This window comes from Bufo bufo, chromosome 9, assembly GCF_905171765.1.
Source record: "Bufo bufo chromosome 9, aBufBuf1.1, whole genome shotgun sequence".
NCBI classification, from domain to species: Eukaryota; Metazoa; Chordata; class Amphibia; order Anura; family Bufonidae; genus Bufo; species Bufo bufo.
Genome location: NC_053397.1, coordinates 202,668,953 through 202,686,783, shown reverse-complemented (window position 1 = coordinate 202,686,783; position 17,831 = coordinate 202,668,953). Strand labels below are relative to the sequence as shown.

The following is a 17,831-nucleotide window of genomic DNA, read 5'->3' as shown; positions in this document are numbered from 1 at the left end:
TCCAGCCTGTAATGATAAGTAGATAACTACAGTAAAGTGATCTGTAGAGACTACAGACCAAGATGTGACGCCTATTATTAGGCTTAGTTGCCGGTGTGAAAACTGCAGGACTTTATGTTGTTGTTGTTTTTTTTTTATTATATATATATTTATTTATATAGAAATTGACATGGAAAGATTAAAAATATCAAAAATTATAAAAAAAATATATTAAAATGTGATTTAAACAATAGGTACATTTTCTGAAGACACATTCACTTTAAATGTATTTATTATTATTATTATTGAGTCAGTGGAAAAATACCAGGGACATGGACTACTTTAGTCCATGATGCGGACCAAACACGTCCACTGAAGTCTATGGGTCCGTGAAAACCACCGACAGAAGATGGAAGGCATTCGTGTTTGGTCGGTGGTTTTCACTAACTATTGGTAGGAGATGCTCTGGAAATCCCTTTTTCAGCCTAGCAGTGCACGTGGCATATGGATGAGACATGGAGGACAAAAAAAACAGACAGACATACGGACAATGGACCCTTTACGGATGAAACCCGAACTGTCTTATTATGGACATGTGAGTAAAACCTTACAGACATGAAATCCATTCATGGGAATTGGGGTCCAATATCAAAGAAGACAAGTAAAAAAAAAAAAATTCCATTAGGAGAACCCCATGTTCCGAAAGTACAATATAAATGCTACACTTTATCTGTATTCATTGTCATACCTTGAATGTTCCTCGGCTCCGGCAAACATTCTGCGGCTACACCGGTTTAAATTGTTTATTGATTTCAATAGATTGTATAAACACTTAGGAATTATTGCTCCGCGACCTGAAGAAGGGAGACCAGATCAATGGGAGACCTTCTCATAATTCATTTCAAAGATGCTCTGTCAAGTGTGATCAACCGGCCCCCTCTCTGGTGTGGCGGTGAGGCACGCTTCACCTCTGTTTGCATAGCGATAAAGCCACAAATAAGAGACGAAAAGAGAGAAATAAAGAAAGAAAATAATCTCCTCTTTCAACAGCAAGATTTCTTGATTAGCCGGAGTGACAATGGCGAGACTCTCTGCGGGATTAAAGGCTGGTAACGACAAGCCGAAACACACGCACAGAAAAATAAAAAAAAAGGTTCACGCTCTGACGGTTTATCACTCGATACAAAGTCCTGTCTCAAATGTCAAACAATTATCTTTTTAAAACAATGACATGCCGGCAACATCTGTGGGGACCGCGACAAGCATGGGAAGAAGAAAAAAAAGGGAAGGCGCATTCAATCTCTGCAAACATATCGCTCAACTTTTCCGGCTTCCCCAGAGGGTGTGCACAAAGGAAGAAGAGGGGGTTCACGAGACTGCGGGGGACGAGGGCACTTATGTCATCATGGTGCCGTTTCCATGACACGTGGACCACGGCTCCACGGTGGCTTTTGATTCTCAATGTTTCTTTATGGGAAGAAAAAGTTGAAAGAGACTGGAGTCGATCCATTCGACTATATTGGACTTCCTGCGATTGTCACACAATTTACTTAACCTAAAGGTTAAAGGAGTTGCATAAACATCCTTTAAAATAAATTATTTATGATGGTCACTGTAATTTTGTAATATATTTCTGTTACTTGTATTGCTCCTATCTCTTGTTCTGAGCTGTGGTCACATGACCATGTCCATGCAGCTCTGTCTTATTTCCTGTGATGTCGTGTCCATGGCCGGGGCAGTAATAGAGGAGCGTCTATGTAACTAGATGGGTGGGAGAAGCTATAAACTAGCTGGGTGTGGTTAGGGGCAGTGCTAGGGTAGTGTCTATGTAACTAGATGGGTGGGAGGAGCTATAAACTAGCTGGGCGTGGTTAGGGGCGGTGCTGGAGCTGTGGCAGAGGAAGCAGAAGTGCATCATGGGTTTGGTTGGATACAGCAACAGGAAGTGCTACCTACAGGATGGAAACAAACCAGAGGAATTGGTTTATATGGTAAAAATGTATCCAGAGACTCCAAATTGGAAAAGAAAAAGGAAGATGTACATGGGGTAAGTAACTACATGAGCGTTTCTGTTAAAAACCTCAGTAATCCCAGAAAACCCCTTTAAGGATGTTAGACGGACACAGTAACCCATGATATTAGCACAATTAAAAAAGTCACTGTTAAACCCCAGACTTACTGCAATGCCCCTGAATCTGCCGTACATAAGTTAATACACAGAGCAGTTCTCTGTCCTGGTTCGTCCTATAGTGTATGGAGAAACGTCATGTAACATCACAACCATGCAAGGGGAGCAGGTCACCGCTGCGGCCTATGATTGGCTGCAGCAATCAAGTGTCCCTCCTGTCGACAGATGTTGACATTGGCACAGCGGGGAGTGGAAGTGTCGGTTCGGGAGTAAACACAGACCGACTCCAGCAGTGGGGACCAGGTGAGTATCATCAACACCGTGAGTCGGCCACGTCTGGAGGTATGATTTATGCCTCATTCACACGTCAGTGTTTTGGCCAGTGATTTCCATCAGTGATTATGAGCCAAAACCAGGATTGGAGCCTCCACAGACATACGGTATAAGGGAAAGATCTGCACCTGTTCTGCGTTTAGAGCCGCACCTGGTTTTGGCTCACAGTCACTGATGGAAATCACTTACCGAACACTGACATGTGAAGGAGGCATTAGTCTCGGATAACCCCTTTAAGGTGCTGTTGATGGCTCTTATCCTCCTTTGCTAGTGCTGATATCCAGAGGAGCTGAACATTACTTGAATAGATCTCCAACAGCTTCACTAACAAGTGAACAATGAAGTCAATCGGTATACGTGCGCGTTAATGAGTCTGGTGGCAATAGGAATTAAAAAGGTTGCAAGTGATTAGGTAGGTAGGTAGGTAGGTAGATTGGTACAGTAGGTAGGTTCTATGCAGCCTAGGAAACTGTGACTAGAGCTGCCAAGAATATCTAATCATGTTAATTGTCACTATAAATGCATTATATAGATTTTTAAAACCATGTGTAAAAAGTTGACCTTGATATTCTAAAAAAAAACAAAAAAAAAAAAAACACTTCTGTCCACATGGAAGTAATCACTGACTTGTACTAGACTAAAACTTAAGGTGATGTTTCAACGTATGGAAAATGAAAAAAGGAAACAACCTTGCAAATAGACTTAATTAAAAATCTGTGACTGTGTGTACAGCTCCTATGTAGGCCTATGTGTCTCCATGGTTACAGACTACAAACAAACTCGTAGTCTGATCCTGCCATCAGTTGTCAGACGCTTCTTGCTAACTTACCAAAGGTACCGGTACTTTAGCCAGACTTACTGTAGGGGAAAGATGGAAAGGAGTATGACTGCAGGACCAGACTACAGTGTTTGAATGTAGTCTGTAACCTTGGAAACGCACAGGTCTGCAGAGAAGCTGCGGACAAAAAAATAACAGGACATTTTAAAAAAGGACTATCGGCGAAGTTGCTTCATTTTAGATGCATTGGAACATATATATTTTTTTTTTTATATATTCCCCCCCCCCCTTCTAAGGCCTCTTGCAGGACCGTATGCATTTTGCAGTCCACAAAATATACGGATGACATCCGCGTGCATTCCGTATTTTGCGGAACAGAACAGCTGGCCCTTCATAGAACTGTACTATCCTTGTCCGTAATGCAGACAATAATAGGACATGTTCTTTTTTTTTTTGCGGAACGGAAATATGGAAACGGAATGCACATGGAGTACCTTCCGTTTTTTTGGGCGGACCCATTGAAATGAATGGTTCTGTATACGGTCTGCAAAAAAAACTGGAACTGAATGAAAATACGTTCGTGTGCAAGAGGCCTAAGGGAAAGGAATATAAGAGTGAATTCTTGCTTCTCGTCAGGGTCTATAATTCCAGCAGGAAAGCTCGGCTCCCGGGGAACGTTGTTTGTTTAACAGCATCCCACACATTTGAAAGACAGATCTGAGTTCAGACTCACAGTAATTTGAATTTTTATAGTGCTGTGCGGCTGGATGAACTGAAAGTCATTTTCTGGCATCCAGATACGTCTTGGCAGCTTTAGTGAGGAAAGTATGACAGCATCCCGAGCCAGAGATCAGAGACGAGCAAGATAAATAATGCAAAGGAATTAGTGGGGGAAGAAGTCAGAGATTTCTTTTTGTACATTTGGTGAAGGAGTTAAAAAATACTGATTATCTATGTAGATTAAAGGGGTTGTCCAAGGTACCACTGGGAACAGAAGCAGAGTTCGGTTCCAAGTTTTCAAGTGGTTTTTCACCGTAATAATCAATTACCAAAGTTATTCAACGAAGTGGCGAGCGACTTTGTGAATAACGGACTTTGCCTCATCGTAGGCGGTACACTCTAATGCTGTATGGAGAAAGTTCTCCGTACAGCATTATAACAAATTTTTAAGAGGAGCGACTTCGGACGTAGAATCAGCTCGCAACACTCCTCTCTAATTCAAACACTATCCTAGATTGCAACCATTAAAAGGGATTTTCATATCGATGTCCTATCCCGAGGATAGAACATCAGTATGAGTGACGGGGGTCTGACTCCCAGGACTCCCACGATCAGCTATTTGGGGAAGCCGCAGCGTTCACTGCAGGTATGGTGAGCGCCGAGACACATCATACTTTATATTAGTGGTGAATTTGAGTTGATACATTTTACCTTTATGCATAAAAAAAATATATATATTAAAACACACATTGGCGAATTTCTCAGCAATTTTGAAAATTAGAATTTCTCCGCTTTTAAGACAGATAGTGATACTTCATAAAAGAGTTATTACTTTACATTCCACATATGTATACTTTATGTTGGCATCATTTTGTAAATATCATTTTATTTTTTAGGACGTTAGAAGGCTTAGAAAGCAAATTTTAAAAATTTTTAGAAAATTGCCAGAACCCACTTTTTTAAGGAGCAGTAGTTATGAAGTCACTTTGTGAGGCCTACATAGTAGAAACCACCCATAAATGACCCCATATTAGAAACTACACCCCTCAAATTATTCAAAACTGATTTTACAAACTTTGTTAACCCCTTTAGGTGTTCCACAAGAATTAAAGCAAAATGCAGGTTTTCTATTTTAGGGTATTTTCACACTTGCGGCAGAGGATTCCGGCAGGCAGTGCCTGCCGATCCGTCAAAACGTATGCAAACTGATGGCATTTGTCAGAAGGATCAGGATCCTGATCCGTATGACAAATGCACAGAAATGCCAGATCCGTCTCTTCTGTGTCATCTGGAAAAAACAGATCCGGCGTTTATTTTTTTTCACATTTTTTGCGGTCTGAGCATGCGCAGACCGCAAAAACTGATCCGTTTTGCCGGATCCGGCATTAATGCATTTCAATGGGAAAAAATGCCGGATCCGGCATTCTGGCAAGTGTTCCGGAATTTTGGACGGAGATAAAACTGCAGCATGCTGCGGTATTATCTCCGTCCTGAAAAGGCAAATAGACTGAACTGAAGACGTCCTGATGCATCCTCTCCATTCAGAATGCATTAGGATAAAACTGATCAGTATTGAGCCCCTAGGACGGAACTCAGTGCCGGAAAAGAATAACGAAAGTGTGAAAGTACCCTTGATTATTTTTCCTCTAACACAGCAAGGGTTAACAGCCAAACAAACCTCAATATTTATTACCCAGATTCTGCAGTTAACAGAAACACCCCATATGTGGTGTGAACCTGCAGTATGGGTGCACGGCAAAGCGCAGAAGGAAAGGAGCGCCATATTGCTATGGTTAGCGGAGGGCAGATTTTGCTGGAATGGTTTTCAGGTGCCATGTCATATTTGAAGATACCCTGAGGAAACCCTAGAAAGAAAACCTCCAAAAAGTGACCCCACTTTTGAAACTACACCCCTCAAGGAATAAATCTAGGGGTGAAGTGAGTGTTTCATAGAATTTAGAAATGCATGGCTGTGAAAATGAAAAATTGACTTATTTCCAATATAATGTTGCTTTAGCCCCAATTTTTTTTATTTTCACAAGGGCTTAAAGGAGAAAATGCACCCCACAATTTGTAATGCATTTTTTCCTGAACACGGCAACACCATACATGTGGTCGTAAACCGCTGTTTGGGGGCACGGCAGCATTCAGAAGGGAAGGAGCGGCATCAGGATTTTCTAACATGTAAATTGCTGAAATTGTTTTTAGGGGCCGTAACATTTTAATTTTTTCACCAAGGTAGCTGTTTGAGAGCTTGTTTTTTTTTACGGGAGGGGCTTTAGTTTTTATTGGTATGATTTTGGGGTACATAAGTCTTTTTGATTACTTTTTATAAAAAAAAATTGTGGAGGTGTATTGGGTAAAAATGGCAATTGTGTCAGTGTTTTTTACTTTAATTTTTTTGTGGTTCCTCTTACGGTAAATAGGATAATTATATCCTGTTGGTTGATACTGTTATCGGGATACCAAATTTATATAGTTGTTTTATGTATTACTACTTTTTCAGCATAAAATCACTAAATTATATTTTGCACCGCCATATACTAAAGTCCATAACTTTAAAAATATTTCACCAATATAGCTGTGTGGGGGCTTGTTTTTTGCAGGACGGGCTGTACTTTTTATTGGTATCATTTTGGGGTACATATGACTTTTTGATCACTTGTTATTTTTTGTGGAGATGAGGTGACAACAACAGCAATTCCATCATTGTTTTTTACAGCGTTCACCGCATCTCCTTTAGGCAGGGTACGAGGAAGGACAGGGAAGGAGGGCAAGCAGAAGCCACTTCCCCCTACCAATATGATGTGTACTAATTATTTATATAAAACCAGAGTCCTGGTACAGATGCCAGTTTATAAAATATCCTGTTTTATCAGATGACTAAATAAAAACTACATTTTGAAGGTGATGAGGACATTTAGAGAGAGGAAAAAAATAAACAAGAGAACATTTTCTGGATTACTGGATTAAAGGAATTGGAGTTCTACAGTAGTGTAGCGAAACGACAAGCTCCTCGCACCTTTGTGCCTCCGCTTTGCTTCCATCTATGACTGACAGCGAGTGACACCTACCATAAAAAGACCGAGATACAAATCTTTCCTTTCAGAAAAATCGAAGTGCTCAGCAACTTTGTATATTGAACAATTAGGCAGCAATTCTGCTGACTGCCATCGCACAGTTTTAGATGGGACAGCATTCCCGAGATGGAGAGATTACATAAAAGTAACACCTTGAGATTGATTTCTTCACAACGTATCAAGGTCCTATGCAAGACGATCAAAGCAATTTTGCCATTATAATAATTGACCAAATAGTCTCAGTTATTATACAAATGCAGACGATAAGACTGTTACCTTTCTCTAAGGGAGGATCTGCTGAGCACAGGACTGGGAGGGTGCCTCAGGACTGACGGTGGAGCTGAGCGAGACAGTGCTGATGTAGTTCTGAGCGGTGACTCTTGGAGCCTTTTGTTATTAACATTGTCCAAGGACATCTGAAGGTCATCGATATGCATCCTCCTCAGGTCCTGCACACAAAGGAGGTAAAATAAATTTTATATATATATATATATATATATAGCTTGAAAAAGATAGGACTGCACTCCAGATAAAGTGAAAAATCAGTGGAGTTTTATTCACCCATAACTTTGGCAACTTAACTCTGCTAAGTTGCCAAAGTTATGGGTGAATAAAACTCCACTGATTTTTCACTTTATCTGGAGTGCAGTCCTATCTTTTTCAAGCCATATTGTTGGGGTATTGCCGCTGCCTCTGTGGATTTTGCACCCGACTCCTGGTGGTGCTCCCGCTGGACTTTTCTTCTATATATATCTATATATATATATATATATATATATATATATATATATATATATATATATATATATATATATATATATCTATATCTATATCTATATCTATATATATATATATATATATATATATATATATATATATATATATATATATATATATATATATATATACACACACACACACACACACACACACACACACATCGGGGAATCTAAAGCTGCCCATATACATAACATTTGCTGTCAACCACCTTTCCCCAAAAATTTGGGATTGGTAAAGCCAAGAGTAATGTTTAATAAATTTTTCATGTAGCTATCCATATTCAACATTTCCTGAAATTTTGCAGTTTTCACACTGGTCGCTGGGACCTATAATTGGCTAAAGCTTCCTGTTCTGTGGAAATTACTTCTCAGCAGTCCTCTCATTATCAGCACGGGCAGGATTAAGACAACAGGTAACAGAGATTAGATAGATTACTGTATTTTTTGCTTAACAAAATGCACTTCCCCCCCCCCCCCCCCCCAAACGTGGATGGAAATGTCAGTGTGTCTTATAAAGCAAATATTATTGAGAGCTTCCATTATACTTCGTGCACACACTATGACCTGGCGCTGTACGCAGTCAGATCACAGTGCAGCAGAAGAGAACGCTGTACCTGCAGAGTAGCAGCGGAGCAGGAGAGGTAAGTGAATTTGTTTTAAGGTATGATCTGAGGTCTTATACGGGGTCTGACAAGGAGGTCCTATGGGGGTCTGACCTAAGGTCCCGATCTGAGGATCTGATATGGGGGTCTGATCTAAGGATCTGATATGGGGGTCGGATCTGATTAAAAATATTTATCATCTTTTCTTAATTTCCTCCTCTAAAACCTAGGTGTGGTCTTATCATCAGGTGCGACTAATGAAGAAGTGAAACATATGGTGGATAGACTGATAGATTAGGTAGACGGATAGACAGACAGATAGCAAAGGATCCACCACAGAATATAGGTGATGGACATCACTTCCTTCCCTTAACCAACCCCCATTAAAATTGGAGAAACCCTTCGATTTTAAACCTGTCAGAAGTAAATCTAGCACAAGTAAGGTCCCCTTAGTGACATCATTTTAGCCGTAATTACCAGTAACATTCCCTCCCCCTCTCTGTTCCAGTGGTCATAACTTTTTTTTGCGGGACAGGTTGTAGTTTTTGTTTTTTTTAAACAATTTTGGGGTACATATAGTGTAATAAACTTTTTTTTTGGGGGGGGGGGGGGGAAAAGGGGATAAAAATAACAGCAAATTCAATTTTATTTTGTAAGATTTCTTTTTACAGGGTTCAATGTGTACCATGACAACTTTATTTTATTGGTCAGCACGATTATTAGGATACCAAATTTATATAGTTTTAATTATCTTATAATACTCGCACAATAAAAAAAAGACTTCCTTTTACAAAATTATTTGTTTTTGTGTACATATATTCCAAGACTCTTTTTATTTTTCTGATGACCTGATCGTATGAGGGCTAATGTTAGATAAGTAGTTATCATGAGAGAGGATGTTCTTTCTATCCTACTGCAGCACGTCAGCTCTCCCCTCTCCTCCTACAGGTTGGCTGAGATCACAGCCAGCTGAAGTAGGGGCTGATTTAACCCTTCATATTTTGGGCTCTGTAACAACTAGAAATGTGGGCCTGGTCTTGTTTGAATCTAAGCTTCAAAACAAGACCAGGACCACAGCATTATCTCTATCAGGTGTACAGAAAAACTGGCTTAGTTGCACATATTAACCAATCAGATTCCACCTTCTATTTTTCAAAGCTCTTTTAGAAAATGAAAGGTGTAATCTGATTAGTTGCTATGGGGAACTAAGTCAGTTTTGATAAATCTCCCCCATAGCCTTTAGAAATCAGGTCGAGAGGTAAAACAGCTGAAACATGCTTTAACTTTCAGCTGCTGTGACTCCCAAACCGATTTGTAAAGGCTGTAGCTCCCGAAGTAGAGGAGATGATGATGCAATTTTAGTCCAGTTTTAAACCTTCTAAAGCTTTTTGGTGCCCGGCGAACAACAGGATCATTCCTCCCTCTCACCCTGCTGCCCACAACATCACAAAGAAGTCTGTATTATCGTAGTATCTGAAGTTTGGGATAAAGAGTTTACTAATCTATGATAAAAGGTATAAAGATCAAGTAAAGTTAAAGTCACGGTGAACACAAATGGGCCAGCTCCACTTCGACCAGTGTCCAACATGGCACTCAGCCGAAGCTCATATAATACAAGGAGAGGTGATGATAGTAAGACACATCTTACACTGATGACATCAGCTACGTGTTTTCTATTCTCCTGGCCCCACCTAACCCTACGTAAAGGTAAGTAAGCATGTAGTTACCTAATACTGCAGGAATGCGACCAGGTATAAGACATCTCTAATCATTTATAAGACAAAGAATTAAAGGGCAAGGACCAATTAAAACCTTGCTTTACAAACTCAAAGACAGAGCTTACTTCTGTTTACATAGATATTCTGGAACTGCTGTTAAAGTAGCTCAGAGGGGATAGCCGCGTCCATAATCATAACAAAAACACATTAAAGAATGTTTAGAAAAAAAAATATGTTTTAGTATAGATTTGTAACATGACTATGCTGACCTATGCAAGAGCAGCATATTATAGGCATAGGCTGCTTCTTCCCACCTTCCCCCACTGTGGATCACACAGCAGTCCATCAACCACCACTAAGGCTACTTTCACACTGGCGTTTTGGCTTTCCGTTTGCGAGATCCGTTCAGGGCTCTCACCAGCGGTCCAAAACGGATCAGTTTTGCCCTAATGCATTCCTGGGACAAACGATCTGGCTTGCAATGAGGTTTCAAAGGTGAAAGAAGCTTTTCACACACTTGGAAAGGATATACGGGAGGTTGCAGCAACTGTTTCATTCTCTGCAGTTTTGCCTGTGCATAACCTTCAGCATGACAGGAAGATGCGCATTAAGGAATTCAATGTATGGCTTGGTGAATGGTGTCTGAACCAAGGGTTTGGCTTTGTGTCTCATGTTAGCTCTTGTTGGAATGGAAAAGAACTGTACAAGAAAGATTGTTTGCATCTTTCTCTTAAAGGAACGAATGTCCTCGGTGAACAGTTCCAGGTATTTGCTAAGAAGCATTTAAACTAGGAAAGGGGGGCAAAAGAGTGATAATCCAGCAGTCCAACTGCCCCCCGGAACAATGCCAGAAGAGGCCAGTAGCACAAAGGTTAAGAAATGACAAGCTCAGAGTCTTGTCTACAAATGCTCGCAGTCTAGGGAATAAGATCAATGAACTTGAGGCTATAATGGCATCTGAGAATATAGATGTAGTGGCTGTTACTGAGACGTGGTTCAAGGGGAGTAATGACTGGGATATATCAATACCAGGTTTCTCTCTATACAGGAAAGACAGAGAAGGCAAGAAGGGGAGGGGTGGCCCTGTATGTGAAAGATAACATAAAATCGAATTTGATACAAGTTAGCGAAAACAATTTAGAGAGTCAGTTTGGGTTACCGTGCAGCTTGATAATCATAAGGTAACTCGTGTAGGTGTGATATATAGACCACCTAGCCAAGTCAAAGAATTAGATGATCTACTAGTTGAGGAAATAGCTAAAATGACATTGAAGGGGGAAGTTATCATTATGGCAGACTTCAATCTTCCAGATGTAAACTGGAAAACCAAAATAGCTAGTTCTGCCAGGAGTACAGATATTCTAAATTCCCTACTGGGATTATCTCTACAGCAAGTAGTGGAGGAGCCAACCCGGAAGGAGGCCATTTTAGATTTAGTATTCACAAATGGCAATTTGGTATCTGATATTACTGTAGGGGAAAGCTTGGGATCTAGTGATCACCAGTCAGTGTGGTTTACTATAAGTACAGTGACTGAGTCACACCACACAAAAACAAAAGTTTTAGATTTTAGAAAAACTGACTTTTCTAAAATTAGATTAGTGGTATACAAGTCCCTATCAGACTGGAACAGTTTCATTGGAGTCCAGGAGAAATGGGACTACTTAAAAGTGGCACTATTGAAGGCAACAGAAAATTGCATTAGGCTTGTCAGTAAAAGCAAAAAAAGGAAGAGACCACTGTGGTACTCAGCAGAAGTGGCCAAAATCATTAAAAACAAAAAGATAGCATTTAGGAATTATAAGAAAAAACAAAAAGGATGACAGACAAATTTATAAGATTAGGCAGAGAGAGGCCAAACAAGTTATAAGAGCTTCCAAAGCACAGGCAGAAGAGAAATTAGCTCAGTCAGGGAAAAAAGGCGAGAATGCATTCTTCAGATACATAAATGAAAAAAAGGAAACTAAAACAAGGAATTACCAAATTAAAAACAAAAGAAGGAAGGTATATGGAAGAAGATAAAGAACTAGCTGACTGCCTCAATGAATATTTCTGTTCAGTTTTTACAAAGGAAAATGAAGGAGAAGGACCTCAGTTAGGAAAGAAGACTAATGAATCTTTTGATGCATGTGTCTTTACAGAGGAAGAGGTTCTAAGTCAGCTGTCTAAAATCAATACAAATAAGTCACAGGGGCCTGATGGGATACACCCAAAGCTATTAAAAGAGCTCAGCAGTGAACTAGCAAAACCATTAACAGATTTATTTAACCAATCACTGGCAACAGGAGTCGTCCCAGAAGATTGGAAATTAGAAAATGTTGTGCCCATTCACAAGAAAGGTAGTAGGGAGGAATCGGGCAACTATAGGCCAGTAAGCCTGACATCAATAGGGGGGAAATTAATGGAAACCATACTTAAGGAGAGGATTGTGGAACATCTAAAATCCCATGGATTGAAAGATGAAAAACAGCATGGGTTTACTTCAGGGAGATCATGTCAAACTAATCTTATTGATTTTTTTGATTGGGTGACTAAAATAATAGATGGAGGAGGTGCAGTAGACATTGCTTATCTAGACTTTAGTAAGGCTTTTGATACTGTCCCACATAGAAAGCTTATCAATAAATTGCAGTCTTTGTGCTTGGACTCCCATATTGTTGAATGGATTAGGCAGTGGCTGAGGGACAGGCAACAGAGGGTTGTAGTCAATGGAGTATATTCAGACCATGGTCTTGTTACCAGTGGGGTACCTCAGGGATCTGTTCTGGGACCCATATTTTTTAATATCTTTATCAGCGAAATTGCAGAAGGCCTCGATGGTAAGATGTGTCTTTTTGCTGATGACACAAAGATTTGTAACAGGGTTGATGTTCCTGGAGGGATACACCAAATGGAAAAGGACTTAGGAAAACTAGAGGAATGGTCAAAAATATGGCAACTAAAATTGAATGTTGATAAGTGCAAGATAATGCACCTGGGACGTAAAAACCCAAGAGCAGAATATAAAATCAGTGATACAGTCCTAACCTCAGTATCTGAGGAAAGGGATTTAGGGGTCATTATTCCAGAAGACTTAAAGGTAGGCAGACAATGTCATAGAGCAGCAGGAAATGCTAGCAGAATGCTTGGGTGTATAGCAAGAGGAATTACTAGTAGAAAGAGGGAGGTGCTATTCAGACCATGGTCTTGTTACCAGTGGGGTACCTCAGGGATCTGTTCTGGGACCCATATTGTTTAATATCTTTATCAGAGAAATTGCAGAAGGCCTCGATGGTAAGGTGTGTCTTTTTGCTGATGACACAAAGATTTGTAACAGGGTTGATGTTCCTGGAGGGATACACCAAATGGAAAAGGATTTAGGAAAACTAGAGGAATGGTCAAAAATCTGGCAACTAAACTTTAATGTTGATAAGTGCAAGATAATGCACCTGGGGCATAAAAACCCAAGAGCAGAATATCAGTGATACAGTCCTAACCTCAGTATCTGAGGAAAGGGATTTAGGGGTCATTATTTCAGAAAGGTAGGCAGACAATGTCATAGAGCAGCAGGAAATGCTAGCAGAATGCTTGGGTGTATAGGGAGAGGTATAAGCAGTAGAAAGAGGGAAGCGCTCATGCCGCTCTACAGAGCACTAGTGAGACCTCATTTGGAGTATTGTGCGCAGTACTGGAGGCCATATCTCCAGAAGGATATTGATACTTTGGAGAGAGTTCAGAGAAGAGCTACTAAACTGGTACATGGATTGCAGGATAAAACTTACCAGGAAAGGTTAAAGGACCTTAACATGTATAGCTTGGAAGAAAGACGAGACAGAGGGGATATGATAGAAACTGCTAAATACATAAAGGGAATCAACAAGGTAAAAGAGGAGAGAATATTTAAAAAGAAAAACTGCTACAAGAGGACATAGTTTTAAATTAGAGGGGCAAAGGTTTAAAAGTAATATCAGGAAGTATTACTTTACTGAGAGAGTAGTGGATGCATGGAATAGCCTTCCTGCAGAAGTGGTAGCTGCAAATACAGTGAAGGAGTTTAAGCATGCATGGGATAGGCATACGGCCATCCTTCATATAAGATAGGGCCAGGGGCTATTCATAGTATTCAGTATATTGGGCAGACTAGATGGGCCAAATTGTTCTTATCTGCCGACACATTCTATGTTTCTATGAATGGAAAAGGATCCGCTCAGAATGCATCAGTTTGCCTCCGTTTAGTCACCATTCCGCTCCGGAGGCTGTATGCAGCGTTTTGCTGTCCACCTGACGAAGCGGAGCCAAACGGGTCAGTCCTGGCACACAATGTAAGTCAATGGGAACTGATCCGTTCTCTCTGACACAATAGAAAACTGATCCGTCCCCCATTGACTTTCAATGGTGTTCAAGACGGATCCGTCATGGCTATAGAAGACATAATACAACCGGATCCGTTCATGACGGATGCATGCGGTTGTATTATTATAACGGAAGCGTTTTTTGCAGATCCATGACGGATCCGCAAAAAACGCTAGTGTGAAAGTAGCCTAAGACGGACAGGACTATGCTGCTGTATTCTTTAACAAATAAATACAAAAATAAGGGTTGTCCCATGAATACAACGTATTCCCTATCCACTGGATAGGGGTTAAGTGTCTAATCAGTGGGAGTCCAACCGCTGGGGCCCTGGACGATCATTTATATTCTTAAATTTCAGTACAGAAGAAAAATTTTTTTAAAAGCAACATAAATGTAATCAAAATCCACCTGAACCATTTTGAATCTTTACGGCATAGCAGCACATCGCACCTCGCTATGAATACTTATAGCTGGAAAAAAAATAATCAAAGCAAGCAAATATCATTGGCTTTAGGCTGTGACTGAGCAAGAGGGATGGAAATTATGAAGGAAGTCATTTAGATGTCTGCGCGCTGATGGGAAAAAAAATAATCCATTAATCAAGCCGCATCAGCATATCGGTATCTGGCGTTCTGCAACTTGGAGAAAATCTTATCTGCATCCGGAAGTGGCCGATATTATGTTTATTGTTTTTCTTGCCGTCGGGTTCATTCCAGACACGTCCTGCCTTTAATTTCAAAGCCGCACTGTGTTTTCAAGCAGCTAATAAAGGTAGATTTCAATCTCCCTTTGGTTTGCTGGGTAGCTCGGCGGCTCTGGGCCATCCAGGGAGTGATGAATTAAAGACCAACCATGTCTGTCTAGAAGCGCCCAAAAGTTCCTGCTTTTTTTTTTTTTTTTCCTTCAAAGAAATCAATTTTAATTAAAATCTCTATGATAAAACAGTCATGAATCATGGGGACAGTCCAAGGAAAGTAAATTATATGGAGAGGAAAAAAAAAAAATATATATATATATATATTGCAAAGCCTTCTATGAGGTTATCGTTAACGGTGTGAGCTGGAGGCGGCAAGACAAGAAAATTAGAATTTAAAATAATGGTGTCTGCATGCCGAAACATCAGCGCAGCTAGAAATCCTGGGTTTGTTTCTGTTTTTGTAGCTGCTGACAACTGAATATTGCATTACGGGGGTTAATATTTCTCGTAGCTTACATCATAGCGCAATCATATTCCGCAGTGCTGAATGTCAAATCCCTGCACCCTATGGGGGGGTATAATCTAGATCCTTATCTCAGGGACATTTCACAGTGAGACAATTAACCTATCTTGAGGACCTGAAGAAAACCCAAACATTCAAGGGGAGAACTCCATGCAGGTGTCCTTGGTCGGATTTACCCACTGGACCTGGCAAAATAACAGTGCTAACCACTGAGCCACCATGCAGCTGGTTTAAAAAAGCATCCATCAGCAGGATCAACACTAGTAAACGAGTCATACCGTCTGGTGGAGTTGATCATGCCGAGTGCAATGATCTCTTTCTTGCAACAATCCGTTGTGTCGTTCTGGAGAAACGCTAAGGAGGTGTTTGGAGCACCAGAGTGCCGGCCTAGCCACTCGAAGTTCTGCTTTTCCTCCTTAGGCTACGTCTACACGACGACATAAGTCGCGCGACAGATAGGGCACAACTACACTGCAACATTTGTAGCGCAACATTTTGTTGCACTAATGTCGCGTGACAATTTTTATAATGGCAGTCTATGGTGTCGCACTGCAACATGCTGCGATTGCGACGCAACAGTCGCAGAAAAATCCATCTCGAATGGATTTTCTGCGACAGTCGCGTCGCAGTATGTTGCATGTTGCAGTGCGACACCATAGACTGCCATTATGAAAATTGTCGCACGACCTTAGTGCAACAAAATGTCGCGCGACAAATGTCGTCGTGTAGACGTAGCCTTAGCCATTCCCTCTCTTCCACCGAGCTCCATCAAGGTTCTCACAGCTGGCCTTGAAATCTCATGCCGACGCTCAAATCAGTGCATGTGCAGTTCAGATCTCAAGAGCGGAGGAACATCCAAAGTAAAATCTACTAGGCATGTGCCAGTGCATACAAGAGATTTCAGGGCTAGGCATCTGAACAGTGAAGCTAACTCCCAACAGTAAAACATGCCCACTTTTCAAAAGTGGTGAAAAGGGGCAAAAAAATTGCAAATTTTGCATAAAACGCCACTTGAGACAAAATTTGAAACTTTTACACCAGAAAATTGGTGTGCCATAAAGATAGGTTGCCTTTAAAGGGGCTCTGCAGGATTTACTGCAACAAATATAGTAGACCATGCCGTAAAGGGTAAAATAAAGGACAAAAAAAAAAAATCAAAGTGAAAAAGGGTATGTGTATATATGTGTGTATATATATATATATATACATATACACATATACACATATACACACTCACCTAAAGAATTATTAGGAACACCTGTTCTATTTCTCATTAATGCAATTATCTAGTCAACCAATCACATGGCAGTTGCTTCAATGCATTTAGGGGGGTGCTCCTGGTCAAGACAATCTCCTGAACTCCAAACTGAATGTCAGAATGGGAAAGAAAGGTGATTTAGGCAATTTTGAGCGTGGCATGGTTGTTGGTGCCAGACAGGCCGGTCTGAGTATTTCACAATCTGCTCAGTTACTGGGATTTTCACGCACAACCATTTCTAGGGTTTACAAAGAATGGTGTGAAAAGGGAAAAACATCCAGTATGCGGCAGTCCTGTGGGCGAAAATGCCTTGTGGATGCTAGAGGTCAGAGGAGAATGGGCCGACTGATTCAAGCTGATAGAAGAGCAACGTTGACTGAAATAACCACTCGTTACAACCGAGGTATTCAGCAAAGCATTTGTGAAGCCACAACACGCACAACCTTGAGGCGGATGGGCTACAACAGCAGAAGACCCCACCGGGTACCACTCATCTCCACTACAAATAGGAAAAAGAGGCTACAATTTGCACAAGCTCACCAAAATTGGACTGTGGAAGACTGGAAAAATGTTGCCTGGTCTGATGAGTCTCGATTTCTGTTGAGACATTCAAATGGTAGAGTCAGAATTTGGCGTAAACAGAATGAGAACATGTATCCATCCTCTGATGGCTACTTCCAGCAGGATAATGCACCATGTCACAAAGCTCCAATCATTTCAATTTGGTTTCTTGAACATGACAATGAGTTCACTGTACTAAAATGGCCCCACAGTCACCAGATCTCAACCCAATAGAGCATCTTTGGGATGTGGTGGAACGGGAGCTTCGTGCCCTGGATGTGCATCCCTCAAATCTCCATCAACTGCAAGATGCTATCCTATCAATATGGGCCAACATTTCTAA

General features: G+C 40.7%; 1 protein-coding gene across 2 annotated transcripts in view; it reads right to left on the bottom strand.

Moving 5' to 3' along the window:
- SPATA6 (spermatogenesis associated 6) overlaps positions 1 to 17,831 on the bottom strand; it is a 79,325-nt gene that overhangs the window by 25,194 nt on the left and 36,300 nt on the right. For both annotated transcript variants that reach the window (XM_040408021.1, XM_040408022.1), the window contains one exon: positions 7,295 to 7,467. In XM_040408021.1, coding sequence (XP_040263955.1) covers positions 7,295 to 7,467 — 173 coding nt within the window. The remainder of the gene's footprint in view (positions 1 to 7,294; positions 7,468 to 17,831) is intronic.